The sequence below is a fragment of the Monodelphis domestica genome, chromosome 2 (genome assembly GCF_027887165.1).
Source record: "Monodelphis domestica isolate mMonDom1 chromosome 2, mMonDom1.pri, whole genome shotgun sequence".
In the NCBI taxonomy this organism is placed as follows: domain Eukaryota; kingdom Metazoa; phylum Chordata; class Mammalia; order Didelphimorphia; family Didelphidae; genus Monodelphis; species Monodelphis domestica.
In genome coordinates this window covers 171,448,710-171,468,177 of record NC_077228.1, presented here as the reverse complement: position 1 = coordinate 171,468,177, position 19,468 = coordinate 171,448,710, and the positions used below count along the sequence as shown (strand labels likewise).

The 19,468-nt window shown below is 48.2% G+C and overlaps 2 protein-coding genes across 4 annotated transcripts; one reads left to right on the top strand and one right to left on the bottom strand.

Annotated features, from left to right (window-relative positions):
- Nucleotides 1–47: 47 nt before the first annotated feature.
- On the bottom strand, nt 48–14,305 carry THBS3 (thrombospondin 3). 3 transcript variants are annotated; one of them, XM_056816298.1, is made up of 23 exons: nt 14,198–14,305; nt 11,683–11,889; nt 10,875–11,131; nt 10,683–10,788; nt 9,689–9,715; nt 9,362–9,444; nt 9,225–9,276; nt 8,865–9,013; nt 8,229–8,369; nt 7,898–7,975; nt 6,217–6,369; nt 5,742–5,852; nt 5,432–5,539; nt 4,805–4,964; nt 4,036–4,154; nt 3,825–3,877; nt 3,287–3,480; nt 2,912–3,090; nt 2,777–2,825; nt 2,309–2,505; nt 1,863–2,035; nt 644–783; nt 48–348 (listed from the first exon to the last, which is right to left on the bottom strand). In XM_056816298.1, the coding sequence occupies exons 2-23, from the start codon at nt 11,870–11,872 to the stop codon at nt 290–292; spliced, it is 2,778 nt and encodes a 925-aa protein (XP_056672276.1). In that variant the 5' UTR covers nt 11,873–11,889; nt 14,198–14,305; the 3' UTR covers nt 48–289. The 3 variants fall into 3 exon arrangements, with proteins under 3 accessions (XP_056672276.1, XP_056672277.1, XP_056672278.1); XM_056816299.1 differs by lacking the exon at nt 14,198–14,305 and adding an exon at nt 13,092–13,774; XM_056816300.1 differs by lacking the exon at nt 14,198–14,305 and adding an exon at nt 12,879–13,076.
- Nucleotides 13,916–19,239, top strand: MTX1 (metaxin 1). Its single transcript, XM_001374002.4, has 8 exons — nt 13,916–14,695; nt 15,869–15,938; nt 16,183–16,262; nt 17,276–17,368; nt 17,557–17,739; nt 17,930–18,006; nt 18,643–18,797; nt 18,888–19,239. The coding sequence occupies exons 1-8, from the start codon at nt 14,105–14,107 to the stop codon at nt 19,100–19,102; spliced, it is 1,464 nt and encodes a 487-aa protein (XP_001374039.1). The 5' UTR covers nt 13,916–14,104; the 3' UTR covers nt 19,103–19,239.
- Nucleotides 19,240–19,468: the final 229 nt, after the last annotated feature.

Below are 19,468 nucleotides of genomic sequence, written 5' to 3'. Positions count from 1 at the left end.
TTCTCCGGGATCTGATTCTCCTTCCCAAAAAAGCAACTGCACCGGACTGGGTAGAAAACAACATTAACTTTATAGAAATATTTTTCCTTGGGAGGGGGGGATGTCCACAACCCGAGAGACATCTCCAAACTTCTCACTCACTGAGCAGTTGGATCCCTAACCCATCTGGAGTGGAAGGACCAGGTGAAGAGATCTCATACTTAGTTGAGAGTTTGGAAAGACTTTCCCTGAACCTCCAATCTGGAACCAGAGGGTCTTGACTAGATCCTGGATGTTCCTGGAGTGACCCTCACACCTGTCCCTGAAGCAACTGCCTCCTGAATGGCTCAAAATCCTCAGGCACTGTATCTGGAGGGGATGAAATTAGGGGAGAGAGAGGAATCAGAGAGACCACTGACCCATCTCTCTCCACTCAGGGATGACCCTAAAACTGACACCCTACCAAGAACTGCCCGAGTTAAAATGGAAAGCTGAGAATCACTCCCCGACTTCCCAAGGCCCCAGTCTTGTTCTTTGCCCCCTTTTAGCTCCAGATCTAGGTAACATCAAATTGAGAAGTACTCAGTATAAGGGTTCAGAGGCACTAGGGCAGGTGGGAAAATCTTGAATACCACTCCCCCTTTCCCACATCCAGGGGCCTCACCATTGCACCGATACTGGAGATTAGACCAGATGATGTTTTCTTGGGAGAAGCAGAAGACACCCAGGCGACCCCCCCGCATAGATGTATCTATGATCACCCCGGAATCTGCCACCAGCTGGGAACCCTCATAGAGCTTCACTCTGCCCAGGGGAAGGAAATTCATGAGTTTTGGGGTGTCTACTGACCACAGAATTGTTACCATGCCAAAGTTCTCACTCAGACCCCTGCCAGTCCCTCATGATCTCATCTGGCCTGAGAGGAGTGGAGGAGGGGAAAAGGAGGAAGAAGGGGGTTGTTCTCAGGCCTGGGGCCCCCAGCTCTTTGTCCAGCCCCCTTTGCATCTCAAAGCCCCAGTCGCATTCCAAGCTGGGATTGAGTTGCTATGGCAATGGGCACAATAGGCAGGGGGGTGAAGTCACCCGCTTCCCAGGCTCCAGTCTACCCACCCTTACACACTTACACACACACACACACACACACACACACACACACACACACACACACACACTCTCTCACACTCACTCACTCTGGCCTCCCACCTTAAAGGGGGAAAGTGGAATGTGAAGAGGGGTAGGAAGTACACACACACACAGCTAGCTACTTGGCTATGGTGACTATTATTTGTGTTTGGGCAAGTCTCATCTGCTTGCTATTCAGCCTTCCAGGGTTTCCTGAGGTCAGCAGTCTCATCCCTACCTCCCCGAGTCTACGTATTTGTAGTAGTAACAAATGCTGTCAGAACTGAGCCTTATGTGGAAGTTGGGTTATGTGGACTTGGCTACAGACTAAATTTCCTAACAGGGCTTAAATTTTAGTGACTGGTGGGTTGAGGAAGTGTCAATTAGAAAGGCCTTAGTCCTGCAGACAGCATTAAAAACAACAGTTCTGGGTGAGGAATAGGGATACTAAAATTTAGCACTGGATTGGAACTTATTAGAGCTGGAGTTTGGTCTTTGACTTTCCCACTTAGCTAAGTAGCCTTGATTTTGCTATCTTTGAGATGAATATGTTGAACTTAGACTATAACTAAAGCCCCTTTCAGGTCTAAAATCATAATTCCAGTTTGCCTAAGGCAGTCAGGGCCAACTGGCTAAGGAGCCATGACAAGTTGCCAGCTTGTGCCTAGCTTAATTTAGGGGAAGGCAAAGACAAAAAGGGCTGTATGGTGGATGATTATGTAAGGCTCCCAGAGGAGGGGCTCTGTCTCCTCTTCCCTCACCGGATGTATCCAACTTGAGGTCTGTGAAGTAGCTGCCATCGGTAAGAAGTCTTGTCCCGCCACCCCACATTTCGTGGATCTGTCCACAGTAGACGAACTTGCTCTGGTGTATGGCCTGTGTGCCACAAAGCATTTCGGAGGTGCTCACCCGGACCAGATACTGACTTTACTGCCTGAGAGAAGGAATAAAGGGAAGGATAAGTATCAAAACATTTGAAGGGCAAGGAAAATGTGGCAGGAAGATTACTTGGATAATAGAGTATTGATTATGGAAAATAAATGAATTGGGAGAAACTGAGGAACTCTAGGAGCAGGAATTCCTGGGATGGGCTCCCAAATCAGAGCTGGGGAGGATAGGAAAGGGGTAGGAGGCAGGGGCCATAGGCCAAGTGCACAGAGGCCTGGGCTGCCTGGCCCCTTGGGTTTGAAAGGATAGGTTGGAGAACCTTGAGCTGTAGGCCAGGTTGGGCTACAGCACGGAAGGGTGTGGCCTGCCAATAGGTCTGCTCTGTCTGCTTCCACATGACTACATAGAAGCGGCCACTATCTTGGTAACTGAAGAGAAAACCAGCATAGTCATCATCCGTCACTGTGTTCACATGGAAGGTACCCTCGAAGTCTACACCATTGAAGGCAGTATACCCTGCATGAGGGTGGGAGAAGAGAAGAGGATCAGGGGAGGCACTTCTTCACTAATGGTCAGTTACTCCCATAAACTAGCAGGGATGGCAGAAAGAGGTGACTAGGCATCACCATGGAGTTGGGCCTAGGAATGTGCCACTTGCTGCATTACCTATCACTTCCCTTCTTTCTCTTATCCAGGTATCCCTTGTTGCTTTCCCATTTCCTACCCCACCCTCCCAACTTCATGATTCTCTACTCCCAGGTTGTGGAAGAGGATGGCCACTACCTACCAACAGCCAAACCAGGGTCACTGTTCATAGTCTGAACGATCTCCATACCCTGTGGGAAAGTAGAAACAAGGCATTTGACCCCAGTGCCCCCTTCCAGGCTCAAGAAGCCTGAGGAATCATACCAGAGATATTTACCTGGTTGAGCACAACCCAATTTGGGTCAATCTGGGCATCCCCCTCAGGATCCAGGACCACAGTCTGATAAGCCCGGAAGTCAGTGAGCGTCACTTCAGCACTCTCAGGACACACATCAAGGGGATCGGCCACTGCATCATTGTCAAAGTCATCCTCACACACGTCTCCCACACCATTGCCTAGACATATATGATTTAGATCATAATATTTCCTACTCTCCAAATCAAACCATCATGCCCTCAAATTCTGCCTCTGGCTTGGATCCAGGTTAGGCGTGTATTTCCCCAAATTCCCTGGACTTTTCGCCCTCCCCATTCTTCAGCACAAAAAGGACAGCAAATCTGTAATAGAAGCTATACTTAGCTAACCCCTCACCATCTGAGTCCTTCTGGTTGGGGTTAGGCACCAATCGACAGTTGTCAGGGCCAGGGGGTACATAATCTGGGATTCCATCATTGTCATCATCTCCATCACACTCATCACCCTGTCCATCATTGTCTGAATCGAGCTGGGAGCTGTTGGGTAGCTGGGGACAGTTGTCCTTGGTATCCTGGTGCCCATCACCATCACTGCCCATTAGAGAGAGATGGCACCTGGTTAAGGCCCCCCTCCCCCCCGAGAACCACATCCTATATGCTCTCCACTCTTTGGCTTTGAATTTCTCTCAGCCCAGGTCTTCCCTGATTTTCCATCCCTCCCGCTGCAGTCAGAAATTAAGATGACAAAACCCTATGGAAAGCAACTGATTTTAAGGGCAGCAACTGAAGCAGAAGGGATGAAGAACAGATTCTAGGAATTTATTCTCAGCTTGGCAATGGTAGGAAAGGTTTAAAACTACAGAATGAGAAAATCTGAAAGGACCCTGAGGAAGGCAGAATTCCCCAGAAGACCTATCTGTTGGCCAAGACCCTACCTGTCTTCGTTCGTGTCACAGACGTCCCCTACCAGGTCACTGTCTGCATCTGTCTGAGAGATAGGGTCCTGTTCTCACTTCTTGTCCTGGCTAACCCCACTGAGTACTGGCCCCCCTTGTTTCTTCCAGGCAAGAAGTTGACTGTTCTAGCCCACACCTCTGCCTTGCCCACATGCCCCACATCCCTCTCCCTCTCCCTTTTCCCCTGTACCTGGGTGGGATTACTCATTTCTGGGCAGCTATCACAAGCATCCCCCACCCCATCCTCATCTCGATCTGTCTGCAAGGGGTTAGGGACCTTGAGGCAATTGTCCAGCCCATTAGGAATTCCTGGTAGAGGATCAAAAGGAATACAAAGTCATTTCAAGACTGAACACACTTCCTCCCCTGATACAAATGCCTCCATGCTATAGCTCCCTTTTCAGAAAAGACATGGCATAAAAGTAGACACATACTTGTCCCTTAAGTTAGAAGGGCTTTCCAAGACTAATTTCCATTTTGCCTACATATTTCCTATCTCCTATATCTTGGGTGCCCTCCTACTCCCTTAAGTTCCCCTCCCCAAAATCCATCATTATCCCTGATTTTTCCTTAAACTCTTGCCTTCTGTCTTAGAATCAAAACTGGGGCGAGGCAGTGGGGCTCCTGACTTGCCCTGGGTCACACAGCTTGGAAGTGTTTGAGTCCAGATCTGCCTGGCTTTCTATCCCCTGAGCCACCTAGCTGCCCTACTATTTTCTATTCAACATTATGATTTCCTTTCAAAACACTCTTCCCAGCCTGCCTTGCATTGAACTAGTCTATACTATAGTGACAAGCATTTCCATTCCTATCATTCTTAGATATCTACTGGACCTTAGCCTCTCCAAATTAACCCCATATGAGTGGTCATCCCAGGCCTTCTCTCCCTCCCCTCTTCCCATCATTCTTAGGCAAAGTGACACTCCCCACTCCCTTTTCTCTCTGATCCTCCTCCGCACCATCCCCATCCACGTCGTTGTCACAAGCGTCCCCTTCCCCGTTGCTGTCTGTGTCCTTCTGGTCATTGTTAGCTACATTGGGACAGTTGTCACAGGCATCACCAAATGAATCTGTGTCTGAGTTCTGTTGGTCTTTGTTGGGAAACAGCCGGCAGTTATCCTGGGGGGGGACAGGTAGAAGGTAGAACAGGAAAGGGGCTTACTAGGTCCATTGCTTCTTGTTCCAAGCTACCACCCATAAACCTAACACTCAGCACTCTCTTCCAAAGGGACTGGGGTAGCCTTTGTGCCTTGGTCTACTGTCCCAGCCTCATCAAATTTGAATTATGCCCTTTTTCCAGTCCTTCGCAACAAATCACAGATCATAAAATTCAGAGATGGGAAGAACCTGAGAGATCATTATATTCAGTTTCTGCATTACCCAGATGAACTAAGGTCCAAACCCAGGTTTCTCGACTCAAAGATGAGAGACGTCAAGAACAGTATTACTGAAAGGGGAGAAAAGGAAATAAGGTATCTATGGAAGAACAAAACAGAAAGGAGGGGGCAGACATAACAAAGGAAAGGTAGATGAAAAGACGAGAGGCCAAGGAAATGGGCCCCAAGAGATAAGGACCCCAAAGAAACCTCAACATTCTTGATTCCATCGCCATCAGCATCATCATCACACTGGTCTCCCACTCCATCATTGTCGGCATCTTCCTGCCCAGAATTGGGTGTCAAGAGGCAATTGTCCTGAAGGAGGAGGAAAATAATGACCCTACGGAGTGAGTTTACACAGAACTTTCTCATGTAACTCTATTATGATCTCTAGTTCCCCAATGAGGAAACAGGCCTGTGAGAGGTGTGGTGACTTGTCTAAGGACACATGGCAGGTGATAAGGATGAGACTGGAAATCAGACCCCAACCCTACCTTCCCATGCTCACCATACACACCTGTTTACAGTGTTTGTTGTTGTCCATGCAAGGCAGGGCCTGGTCTGGGTAGCCATCAATGTCAGTGTCTGGGCCACAGACATTCCCATTCCCTGCCCATCCTATGTTGCACTGGGATGGGATGCAGAATAGGGTTTCAGACAAAGATTTCCAGAAACAAGAATTTATATTTGAAGTTTATAAAGAACAGTAACTGCATATTATGTCCTCATTTTGCAAAATAGGAAATAGTCTCAGAGGAATGACTTTCCTGGAGTCTCAAAAGCTAGGAAGTATCAGAAGTAGACACTGGAATCCAGATCTTTCCTGATTCACCTCTACCCCTCTCTCCCACCTCATGGCTAGATCCTTCTCCCTCCCAGGCTTAACTTTCCTATATCTACATCCTCTTGCCTTTCCAGCCTCCAATCTTTCTCTTCCTCCCCCACCCCATCTCTCCCAGTCTCACTATTCTTTCTCCCTCCCTCCAGCTTACCGAACAAGACACAGCACCATTTCGCTCAAACAGACAGTGAGCATGGACATGACAGGGGTTGTGTGCTGGACTTTGGCAGGCCCGGGCCGGAAGACAGCCCTGGCTCTGGTTACCCAGGAAACCTGAACGGCATGGACCACACTTGAAGGAACCCTAAGAGGAGAGGATTGGAGGAAGCATCAGGTGGCAAGTAATCAAGAATTCACTGCCCTGTATGTGGGTAGTAGGGGAATATGGTATTAATTCACTAAGGTGGGATAAAAGGATATTATGCCAATCTGGTAGAAGCAGGAAAACAGAATAAGGGGACTTCCCATTGCCTCTGTTGGTTCTTTTTATTTTTTTCTAAATCCTTACATTCTGTACTAGTGACAACTCTAAGAAAGGTATAGAGGCAACTAAGTGGTTCAGTAGATAGAGCCAGGACTGGAGTAGGAGGACTTTAGTTCAAATATACCTTTACCATTCTTATGCCATGGAAATGATACTTAGTATCAATTCTAAGATAAGATAATAGGGTTGGTTTTTTTTTAAGGGGGGGGGGAACAGCTGGTTGGCTCAGTGGATTGACAGCCAGTCCTAACCTCAGACATTTCCTAGCTGTGTGACCCTGGGCAAGTCACTTAACCCCCATTGCCTAGCCCTTACCACTCTTCTGTCTTGGAACTAATACACAGTATTGATTCTAAGATAGAAAATATGGGTTTAAAAAAAAAGAGTTGGGGAGGGGCCTAGGTGGCCCAGTGGTTTGAGAGCTAGTCTTGAAGTCTGGAGATTCTGGATTCAAATGTGGCCTTAGACATTTCCTAGTTGTATGACCCTGGGCAAGTCACTTAATCCCCATTTCCTAGTCTTTACCACTCTTCTGTCTTGGAGCTAATACACAGTATTGATTCTAAGATAGAAGATAAGGGTTTAAAAAAAAAGAAAGGGTAAGGAAGTAGGTTATGCAGTGAAATGACTTGCCCAAGGTCACATGGCTAAGACATATCTGATACCAGATTTGAACCCAAGTCTTCCCTACTCCAAGTATGGGGTTCTATCCACTGAACTAACTAGCTGACCTATTAGTTCTAAAATTAATAAAAATAGATAGCATTTTGGAAACTCCTAGGAAGTGGGCAGATGGGAATAATGGAAAATTAGTATTTTTTTCTTCTTTGTCCCCAGGAATAACAAGATTCTCTCTGTTGTCTCTCTTCATCTTTCACTTTAAGGCTTACTAAAGAGCACTTCCACATATTGCTAATAACAATACTAAAAACTAACATTTATATAGTGCCTACTATGTGTCAGGCACTTTACAAATATATTTCATCTTATCCTCACAAGCACCCTGGGAAGTTGGTGCTATTATTATCCTCATTTTACAGATAAGACACTGAGGGGTACATAGAGTTTAAATAGCAAATATCTGAGGGTGGATTTGCACTTAGATATTCCTGACTCCAAATCTAGTGCACCATCTGCTGTGACACCTAGCTGATCTTCAAAAGAAGCAGGTTCTACATGTGGTATTATTCCCATTTTGTATATAGAGAAACTGAGGCTCAAAGAGGTCAGGAGACTTGTCCACATTCACAAAACTAATATCAGAAGTAGGATTTGAAGCCAGTTCTCCCCTGACTACAAGTCTGTCACCCTCTCTGTTACCTGGTGACGTTGCTTCTCACCAACTCACCACAGTATTTGTGCAGATAGAATTGGGGTCACAGCCCCCATTGTTGCCATCGTTACATTCATCCACATCATTGCAGACCTGGAGGAACCAAAAGGTCAGATTGGCTGTGAGACTGAGCCAGCAGGTGCTCTCACCATCTCCAGAAAAGGGCAAGGCATTGGTAGGCAAAGACTGAGGGACATTCAAGGGAAAAGCTTAGGTGCTCTGATAGTTTGCCCATCATGCAAATGAGCCAATAAATCGTGTTAGGTCATTTTAGGAGATCTGTGCTGTAACCCCTAGATAAGCTCCCTATCTTAGTGCTGAGACACACTGTGCACCCCCCCCTGACCTGTTTGCTAGCACGGGCATAGTCGATGCCCACACCAGACACCTGGGTCCCCTTGTATCCTTGAGGACAGGCCTCACAATGAAAGCCTGGCACGGTGTTGATGCATTTGGAGCCCGGAAAGCAGGGATCTGCATGTGCACACTGAAGGAAGAGACAGGAGAAAGGGGCCTGGTTCAGTATCTCCTTGGGGAAACTAGAACCATCCCAACCTTAGATAAGTTCCCCAAAGTACCTCTTTAGACACAATATTTCACATTCTTCACTATTCCTCTGCCCCCTCATACATCTAATCTTCTTCTGTGCTCCTCTAGTCCTATTTAGCTCCTGAACTCCATAAGCAGCCTCCTCCCTCTTCTTATTTCATCCAAACGTTTTCCCCATTTCTCTGATCTTTATTACTCTATTTGTTCCTCACCTATGTCGTTCCCATATTGTTTGTATCCTTGCCCTCTTCTGGTTTTCTTATCCCTCCTAGCTATTCCCTTTGTATCCCACCAACATCTTTCCCCCTCCCTTCAGCACCCTCCTTTATTGCCTCATCCTCGACGTCCTTGTATGTCTCTTCCCTTTTTTCTTAGGCCTTTGATCTTGTCTTTTTCTATTCTTTCCTTCAACCATCCTTAACCTCCCTCTTACCTCATTTATGTCAGTACAGTGGGTGCCATTGCCCTGAAGACCTGGGGGGCAAGGCCCACACCGGTAGCCTGGATACTCGTAGACCTCCATGCAATCCACACCACGGAAGCAGGGGCTTGGGCTACAGTGGGAACGTTGCTCATGGAAGCCTGGGGGGTGGGGTGGGCATCATCAGGAGCCACTAAGAGAGGCACCATGGGATGGTGAGGGGATTAGAGGAAGCAAAGGGGACTAATGGGCAGAGAGTTGTGTATGAGATAGGTAGTAAGACTGGGACCAAGCCCATGGAGAATAGAGGCAAGGGACCTGGAGGAACCACAGTAGCCATACCTAGAGCCCTTCCCAGGCCCTCCCACTCACCGCACACCTGACACTCCATGATGGTGTTTCTGATCAAGGACATCTCCTTAACCTAGAAAAACAGAGTAAGAACAGTGGTCAACACTGGCACATCTCTCTTCTTAATGCTAACCTTCCACCTTGTCCCAGCCTCTAACCTGGTCCCGAATATCTTCTCGAAGCTCCACTAGGATCTGATTGAAAAGAGTAAGTTGAGTGACTAGTGCCTTGGTCTGTTCACCTATGGAGAAACGTGATGGTATTGAAAGTCTCAGAACTGTGAAGCACTAGGAATATGTCTTATTAGTTACTGAATCACTCAAGCATGGGAACATACTCTTCACTGAAGGATATAACTCAGATATTCATTTATTCCCTTACTAGTTCTTATTCCATCAATCCCAAATGGGCTCAACAACTGAAACCCACCCCCACTTGATTCAATCTTGGGCAGCCCCAGTGGCTCACACTGTAAACTTGCTTACCTAGGATAGAGTGAAGTACTCCAGTCACTAGAAGAGAGAAGACATATTAAAAGATCAGGCCCATTGTGGGACAGCATATTTAGAAAGGTGGAGGAAGCAATGGAGAATAGATTGGGAAGAAGGGAATGCAGAAATACCAAAAATTTAGGGAAGGCTTTAGGAATTGGGTGGGTGGAAACAAAATTAAGAATACTTGACAGTGATCATCCACAAGGGTCAGAAGGGAGAGAACAATGGACTTAGTATATAACATTTGGTTGGCATAATTGCCTTGGTCCCTATAATTTGGGGAGCCCTACACTACTGCTGGGACTAAGCAGTTGGATGGTTACTAAGGAAAGCAAATATTTAACTAAGTTGAGGTTTAAAAAAAAAGAGGGGGCAGTTGGGTAGCTCAGTGGATTGAGAGCCAGGCCTAGAGACGGGAGGTCCTAGTTCAAATCTGGCCTCAGACACTTCCCAGCTGTGTGACCCTGGGCAAGTCACTTAACCCCCATTGCCTAGCCCTTACCACTCTTCTGCCTTGGAGCTAATCCACAGTATTGACTCCAAGATGGAAGGTAAGGGTTTAAAAAAAAAAAGAAAAAAGGAGATACACATTTATGATCATGTACATTAAAACTATCACCAAAACATTTCTTTTCCCTGTCTCTCAAGTGGCTTTCAAACATTTCTCATATCAAGTTTGATACCGACCTTTATTTTAAAATCCTTTTCTCCTGAACTTCCTTTGATATACATTATAATCTGATACTGACTGAATAAAAATGTTGGAGAATAAGAAGCATAGAGGATAATTTGCCTTGTGCCCCATCTCCTTTTAGAGGTTATAAAATCAGAAATAAGGAGATTACAGAATCAGAAACGGAAAGGAAAGGAAAGCAGGAGGGCTAAATATTAAGGGAATGGTGTCGTGAGTCAAGGGAATTGGCAGTTAAGAGGTCCAGGAGAGTCAAGGATCATGAGGCTCAAAGATCCAAAGTCAGTGTATCACCTGCATTATGAATGGACTCCTCATCCCCCTGGAATGGGCATTCACTCAGTGCCCCAACTCGGGCCATTGATCCCCCCAGAATCATTTTCATGGATTCTATGAAGCCCTAGTAGGACAAGAAGAGAGCAAGATTTTAGCTACTGATCTTCATTTTGTTGCCCTCTTCCCACACCAAAACCTCTTCCTACTCACCTGCAATCTCAGATAAACCTTCTGGCCAGTTCGAACCTCTAGTCCATCAACTTCAGCAGGAGGGATAGGGGCCAATGCAGGAAGCCCAGCATGTTGATCACCTAGCTTACAGTCCACATAGAGCTGCAGGGAAGGACTAGGCCGAGAAGGGCCACGGAGGCGCAATAGAACAGTGTGGGTGCGTCCATCAGCTAGGCTCACTTGCTGTAGATTCACTGCATGTACCTTCCCATCCTCCCTCTGGTATCGAACCAACACTGTCCAGGAAAGGTAGGGGTCAGTCTGTGCTATTATTGTCCACAACATGATGGATCAGTGGTTTAAGATTACTTGAGCATCAGATTGCTTTTTAGAGCTGCCATCATTTGAAGATTAGAAATTCCTTCCTATTCACCTCCTTTTCCTTTGACTAACAGACTTCTGTTTCCAATGGGAAGGTGAAAATGAAATTCTGTACCCACTGTGCCCTACCCTCTCACTCTCCCAAGGATCATAATATATCTCCCTCAGACACTATCATTTGAACACTGGAACATGTAAGTCCTCTAGCAAAAGATATCCATCCCCTCTCAGTCCCCAGGGGTCATCCTGCTATCTAAATATTCTCTCTGAGACATATAAAATGTCCCTGGATGGTGCTGGGAACGTGTCAAGAAGGTACTGGACTGATGCCTGATCAATCTGACAACACGTCCCCAGTAGGTCATAAAGAAAAAGTACAGAGGTTGTGGGTAAAATGCTCAATGTGGATCAAATATGTCTACCACTGGTTACCCAAGTGTGGCAAAAAATGGTGCCCATGGGTTACCTTTATTGATCTTGCCCACAATGGAGGCTTCCAACCAACGAGTGTTGTCACGACGAGAGTAGAGGCCAAAGAGAACACCACCCTGTTTTGGAGGCAGTCTGAAGGTAGACAGGAGGTAAACATCCCCAGCTGTCAGTAGGGCTGTCCGGATTTTCTCTGCCATGGCCACCATCTGCCGAGACTCGCCCATAGTCAGTAGGTCAATCACTGCCAGAATGGAATGCACCAGAGTTAGAGCCTGGTTCCAAGTACAGAGATATGTTTGTTTTTTTAAACCTTTACCTTCCTCCTTAGAATCAATATTGATTCTAATACAGAAAAGTGGTAAAGACTAGGCAATGGGGATTGTGACTTGCTCAGGGTCACACAGCTAGGAAGTGTCCGAGTCCAGATTTGAACCTAGGATCTCCTGTCTCCAAGACTGGCTCTCAATCCACTGAGCTACCCAGCAACCCCTATGAGTTCTATCTTTAAGAATCCTCAGTCTCCCTCTGGGCCCTCGGAGTGATGCTAACAGCCAGGCATTGGTACCCTCTTGAGTCATTGCCCTTATCTGTTTAGGGGTTCTAGTTGTAGATGGGAATACCAAACCCAGAACCAAGGTAATCTGGAGTTCTTACCACTAGATGGCACCAAGGAGCCACTATCTCTAGACCAAGGAAAAGTGGGTACCTGGTGCCCTCTGTGCCAAGTTATATTCTCTCCCCATAGCTGGCTTTCAGGGCATCCTACATTTTTATCTCCTATCCTACACTCTGGAGTTCAATACAGATGTTTGAGGTGAGGAATGGCTGCTCCCTGAAATCCTCATCAAGGTCAGCTTCCCCCCTCCTACTGGATCCAGGACCACAGCTCCTCTGGCTGTTATGTCCTGTGGCTGATCTGTGGTTTCTACTCAAACTAAGAAAAGAATCTGTGTTGTCTACACACACACACACACACACACACACACACACACACACACACACCCATGGGCACTGAGCCCATCCTACCACCAGACCTCCCAAAGAGTGGGGACCTCTACCCTCCCCTTACTCAGGAGCAAACAGGACCACAGGGACAGAGTGGTGCAGTAGATGGACATTAGGGCCAATCTGGGTCTGCACCACTCAGAATCTACTTCCCAAATACCCTCTTGACTCCCTGAAGGTACTTGTAGATTCTAAAACTACAGGGATCTGCTCCTGCTATCATACCTGGCCCTAGATAATGCCCATATATTCCTCAGCTGATGCCCTTCTACCCATCAGTTCATTCTCTGTTCTAGGTAGTTCTCTCCTCTCCTTCCATCTCTTCTGCTTGCTTCGTGTACTCGATACTCGCACATTCCCAGCTATTGGAGCTAGGAGCATTTGAGAGGTGGGGAGATGGACTGGGAAGGGGTAAAAGGGCGTAAGGGACAGGCTTACCCTGAAGGTCCTGACTAGCAGAGGCAAAGGAGCAAAGAAGGAGAAGAGCCAGGGGCCCCCGAAGTTCCTGCGTCTCCATGCCGAAGAGCCGGCTCACAACCCCAGGAGCTGGGAGGGGAAAGGCAAGGCGGAGGGAAGGGAGGGGAGGAGAAGAGGAGGGGGGGCGGAGGAACGGAGCAGGGGGGAGCCAGCGGGGCGAGGGAGGGGGCTGGAACAAAGAACTGCCAATCAACCTTGAGGCATCCCCAGCTCTATAACTCCAGGGACACTGAGGGAAGAAAACCAGAGGCCTTCCAGCTACAAAGTTCTTGCTCACCTCTTCTGCCAAGGCCTCAGCACTTTCTCCCAATTTTCACTTTTCCCTCCTCACATATATTTCTCACCCACCCCAGGGCTATCACGAGGGGGAATATTAATATGTCCCTCAGCCATTCGTTCTTTTTGGAAAGCTGGAGTAGCTGACTGGGGACTGAGAGAGAAACAGTGGGCATTATTCCACTCCTGGCATGGGAGTATGCCAGTGGAATGGCAGTGACTGCCACAAGCGATGCTCAGAAGCTGAGGATTATTAACCCGCCATGTCAGGATGGATAACGGAGATGGGCAACGACAGACCTAATGTTCCCCCCTCTTCCTTAGTGCCTGGACAAGTTGGAACCTGGAAGGATCAGAGGGGTGGGTACCGAAGAAGGCGGTTGGGAATTGGGAGGGGTACGAATAAATCAAAAAGGGGAACTTCAAGGAGGAAAGACATCAGGCTCAGGAGTAGAGTTAACTGGGAAATATCTGAGTTGGGGAGGTTAGGAAGATGGGGGACAAGAAAACAGGGTGGAGGATTGGGACAGGAGTGGAGGATGGGGGGGGAGCTTCTGTTTCCAAGGCAACAGTCTAGGAGCCCTCCCCACCTTCTGCCCCTCACCCCGCCCGGCCTCGGGGCCAGGCCACCGCCCCTGTTTTGTTTCCATGGAGACTGTCGGCGCAGGCTGCTCCAAACATAACGCGCTACGGAAAGCATGCAGCTCGGGGGACCCCCCCGCCCCCCGCGTCGGAGGCAGCCCTCCCCGGGGGCGTGGGACACCCAGGGCCAGAGAAGTCCCTCCCCCTACCCGAAGGAAAGCTGGGGCTTAGTTCTAGGGCCAGACCTAGAACACCCCCGCGGTCCTGCTCCTCCTGCGGCCACGAGATACCCCCCTCCAGTCCCGACCAGGACCTCAGCCCGGAGGTCGGGCCTTTCCTCTCAGACTTTCTCCAGCCCCAATCTCCATTACCCTTCCCCTTCTCCTCCCCATAGCCCCGCCTCGAAGCGAGTCCCCCAGCCCCGTCAGCGCCGCGCCCGCTCCCCATCCCCGCCCCATGGCCACGCCTCGTCTCCCGGGAGGGACTCCCCTGCCTCGCCCCCTCAAGACCACGCCCCCCAGGAGTCTCCCTCCGAGGTTCCCGAAAGCCCCGCCCCAATGGCGATCTTCTCCGCCCTGAGACTTTCGGAGAGCTCAGAGTCGCTTCCGGGACAGAGGGCGGGAAAGATGGCGGCGCCCATGGAGCTGTACTGTTGGGCTGGGGGCTGGGGCTTGCCGTCCGTGGACCTGGAGAGCCTCATCGTGCTGGTGAGGACGGGAATCCTGCTGGGCCGAGGAGCCAGGGACTCTCCGGGGCCGGGGAGGTGAGCCCGAGGTCGGACACAACAGACCCGGCGCGGGTGGCTTAGGGGAAACTGAGGCAGGAGGTAAGCGTGCCGAGGCCGAAGTGAGCATCGGTGGCTCCCGCCCCGCTGCGTAGTCCCATGCAAGGGGAACAGGAGCCCGAGTGAAATCCTGCCTCTGCCATCTTGCGTACTGCGTGACCTTGGCAAAATGGATTCATTTTCTAGGGCCTCAGTTTCCCTTTCTGCACCAGAATCCGAACTAGACTCCAGTTCTCAAGTGATCTCCAAGATCAGTCAGTCAGGTGTTCTCTAAGAACCCTTATCCTACAGCAGGGTAGAGCCCAAGATTTGGTATCTGAAGACCTAGGTTCAAATCCTGACCGTGTGACCTTGGACTTTGCCTCACCGGCCTTGGTTTCTTTATCTGTAAAAGAAGAGTGTTGAAACAATAAGATGCCCCTCAGGTTTGATAGAAAACCACTGAGGACTAGAGCTGTTTTAATATAAACAGTGGGTCTTGACTCTTGTCAGTTATTAGGTGTGTGACTGGATAGGGCACTTTATATCACTAGATCTGAGTTTCTTCACATATAAAAGGAAGGAATTGAGAGGCAGTGTGATATGGTGGGCTTTCTGGGAATCAGGAAATTTTGTGTTCAAATCCTTCCCTCTTAATACCTACCAACCATGTTAACAGTAAGCAAGGCAACTTAAGATAACAGTAAGTAAGACAAATTACAGTGTAGTTTCTGAACTGCATTGGTACAGGGAATTTCCATAAGAGGAACTGACTATACCTATAACTTCATAGATCCATTAGGACCTCCAAAGTGGGAGATGAACTAAGATGATTTATTAAGTCATTTCCATTTGCAAATCCTATCATACTTCAGAGTCCACGCATGCTCTAACCTTGTGTCCAACCTCAAATATTGTCATTCACCAAAAAAAAAGCATTGTCACATGTGGCACATGGAGGAACAAAGGCTGTCTTGAGTCTCAGACCATTGTCTTTCTCTCCCAATCCTGGCAGTGCCTTCCATCTATTCTTCCTGACAGGCACATCCTAAGCTCTTCCTGAGCTGACCCACTTGATGGGCACTGCTTCACTGCCTCCTCCCTTCCTTCCCTGCAGACTTATGCCAGATTCACTGGGGCCCCTCTCAAGGTACACAAGATCACCAACCCCTGGAAGAGCCCCTCAGGTACCCACCGATACCAAATGGTTGGGCAGGGGGGAAGAGTGGGGTGGGCTTTACATAAGAGGAGAAGAAGGGAGTCTGGATGTATTTGTAAAGAGAGTTTCTAGGAAGAGCTTCATTCTTCCCTCCCCAGTGTCTTGCAGCACTTTGGAATATAGTGAATTTCACCTTATTTTGTGATAAGTCAAATGTTTGCTAAATGAATGCACAAAATACTTTCATAACCATGTTTCTCTTTCTATTCTAGGAACCTTGCCTGCTCTCCGGACACCTGATGCTAGCGTCATCTCACAGCCACACAAGATCATCACTCATCTAAGGAAACAGGTCTAGTACAGGCATTCTGAGCCAGAGTGATATTGGTGCCTAGTTGGACAGAATACTTGTCCTCCATTTTCAGTTTTGCTTTTTTGTAAAGAGTGGAAGGGTTGAGGGAATAACAGAGGGTTTATGGACAAAGGATGAAAGCAAATGAAAAGATCTCGGTAAAAAGGAAATTGGGTCATAAGATCTTGGGAACTGAAGGTAAGACATAGGTCCAGGAAGTAGAGGGAATGGGAAAATGATAATACCAGAGTGGGTAAGGAGAGGTTGAGACAAAAACTAGGCATAGCTCTGGAGGGAAGAGTATGAAGAGGAAAGAGTTTATTGAATATGAGAAGAGATGGCTAAATTTTAGCAAAGAGTTAAGCATAATAGTTAGGGAAGCCTAAAGCCAGTTGGATTCTGATACTGAGATGACTATGTAGATTTTTTACAAGGGTTTTTCTTTTTCCTTTTTTTTTTAGTGAGGGAGAAGGGGATGTGGAAGGGAGAAAAAAATATATGCTTGGTAATTGAAAAAGAATTAAAATAGAAAAGATTATGGCTTAAAGGGTAAGAAAAGAGGGTGACCATTCTTTCATATTAGGGTCCCCTGGGTTCCTGAGGAGATAGAGACAAACCTGTCTCTGGATTGCTCTGGCCTCTTTGTGGTATTTATATGAGTGTAAAAAGGGGCAGGCTGCTGTCAGAGAGGAGCCTCCAGTAGGCGTAATGCCAGCTTTCCGTGGAAACTCTGGGAGCCACTCCGAGTTTGTGGCTGGGCCTCCCTTCCTCCAACAGGCACAAGGCCCTGTCGGCTGGCAGGTTCTAAGGGATGGACACTCTGCCAACACCAACAGGCCAATGACTGGGTCCAGACATGGGGGCCATAGGGAAGGGAAAATCTTTATTCCAAATCCAGAGCCATTCTAGGTTTACCATTTGGAATAATAACCAGGAGAGTTTCTTAGGGGAAGTCTGGGGAAGCAAAGTCTAAGTTCCCCACAATACCTACTTCACAACTGCTTCTTCCACAGAAATACAATGCAGACTATGATCTGTCAGCCCGGCAAGGGGCAGATACCTTGGCCTTCATGTCATTGCTAGAGGAGAAATTGCTGCCTGTCTTGGTAAGAGTGCCTGGGCTTTTGAAGTGCCTCCTTGTCTGGTCCCTAATCCCTTGTTTTCCCCTCTACTTGACAAAGATTTCCAGGGCTAATATCCCTGAGAGATGCTGAGAACACAACATAGATATCCTTGATAATGGGAGCTCCCCAGATGCCTGGACAGTCATCCCTTCCTCCCTTCCCTCTTTTAGATCCATACTTTCTGGGTTGATGCCAAGAATTATGTGGAGCTGACTCGAAAGTGGTATGCTGAAGCCATGCCCTTCCCCCTCAACCTGTTCCTACCAGGCCGAATGCAGCGCAAGCACCTAGAGCGGCTCCAGCTCTTATGTGGGGAGCGGAGGCCGGAGGAGGAGGAAGAAGTAGAGAAGGAGGTGCCTTTGGGGCAGGGGTTACAGGGAGGTGAGGGTGAGGCTTAAATAGTTTCAGGGGGCCAGGGGCTGGCTGGGTCAAAGATGTGTTGAGTAGGGATATGGGGTTGCATTCTCAGAGATGAGACCATCTGTGCCTTTGTTCCTAAGGCTGCCTTATTCTCTATGCCACTCCCTTCCCCCCAACCCTTAGCTGTATCGAGAGGCCCGGGAGTGCCTGACCCTGCTCTCTCAGCGCCTGGGCTCCCAGAAGTTCTTCTTTGGAGACTCGTGAGTGATCCTAGAGAGGCATTTAAGGAAAGGGGGAAAAAGTGAGCAAGGAACTTTGAGAAGGTTTGGGAGGATCAGGGAGTGGGCAAATTTGGAAACCATGAGGCTCTCTGCTCGGTCACGGGTGAATAACAGAAGGATGCTTATATATGGGCAAAAGGAGAGGGACTTTGGGGCTAGATGTAGGTAAGCAGGGACTGGTGGGGTTTGGCAAAAGGATGAGATATCCTGTCCCCTTACAGGGGGAGCCAGGTTGTTTGAGGTAAGCATAAGCTCTGGATGACAGTAGGGCTGTTTGTAGGGCCAGGGAATCCATCCTGGTGGGGAATGGGTTGTGTAGCCAGCCAGGACTGTGGAGTTGTAATTTAACTGGGCTGCAGCGCCTATCAATGTGCCCTTTATCCAGTGTTGGAACAGAGCCCCATTCAGGGCTCACCCACCACTAGCACCTGGGGGACTTAACATATATCTTAGACTGTGTGCTTTTCTATCTCCATACCCAAGTCCACTCCAGCTCTGGCCCTGAATGTTCACCCCAGGCATAAGTCATTATTCTCTCTCTACACCTCCATTTTAACCAAATTTTTAGCCCCAATTTCTGTATTTCCCTGATTTTCTGTACTATTTCTGCCCTAGTCCTGCCTCCCTTGATGCTTTTGTCTTCAGTTATGTGGCCCTGCTGCTTCAGGCTAAGCTACCGAATGGGAAACTACAGGCCCATGTTCGAGGGCTGGGCAACTTGTGTGCATATTGTACCCACATCCTCAGTCTCTACTTTCCTTGGGATGGAGGTAAGATGGAAAGGTATTGGTAAAGGGCAGAATATGCAGAAAACTGTTTTCTTATCTAATTATTCAATTAACATTTTTCCTCTCCCTCAGCTGAAGCACCACCCCCACGACCAGCACTTTCAGCTTCAGAGACTGATGAAGAACCATATCGACGAAGGGGACAAATCCTGTCAGTGTTGGCTGGTTTGGCAGCCATGGTGGGCTATGCCCTGCTCAGTGGCATTGTGTCTATACAGCGGGCAGCTCCTGCTCGACCATCAGGCAACCGGGCTTTAGGTATTGCTGAGGAAGAGGAGGAGGAATAATATTCTGATGTTCCCGGACTTAGTTTTCTACTGCCGTGCATTCCAAACAGCCCCTGTCTGTTCCCCTTTTGGGTACTTCCAGAGATGAGCTGGTCATCTCCACCCTCTAGAATAAATTTGCTTACAGTGGCCTGGCATCAGTCTCTCCCTTTAGTGCCCATCTGTATGGTTCTTAGTTATTAGCACCAAAGAATCCTCCCCCAGAATACTTGACTTCTTTAATTGCCCATGTCTCAGTACTCCTCCCCCAACTCTAATTGTCTGGCTTTCTCTACCTTCCTGGTCTTTGCTGGTCTCAGCCCCATCTCTCTACTACCCTCTCCCCTGAATTTGCTGTTTATACAGACAGTGAGCTCACTGTGGGCA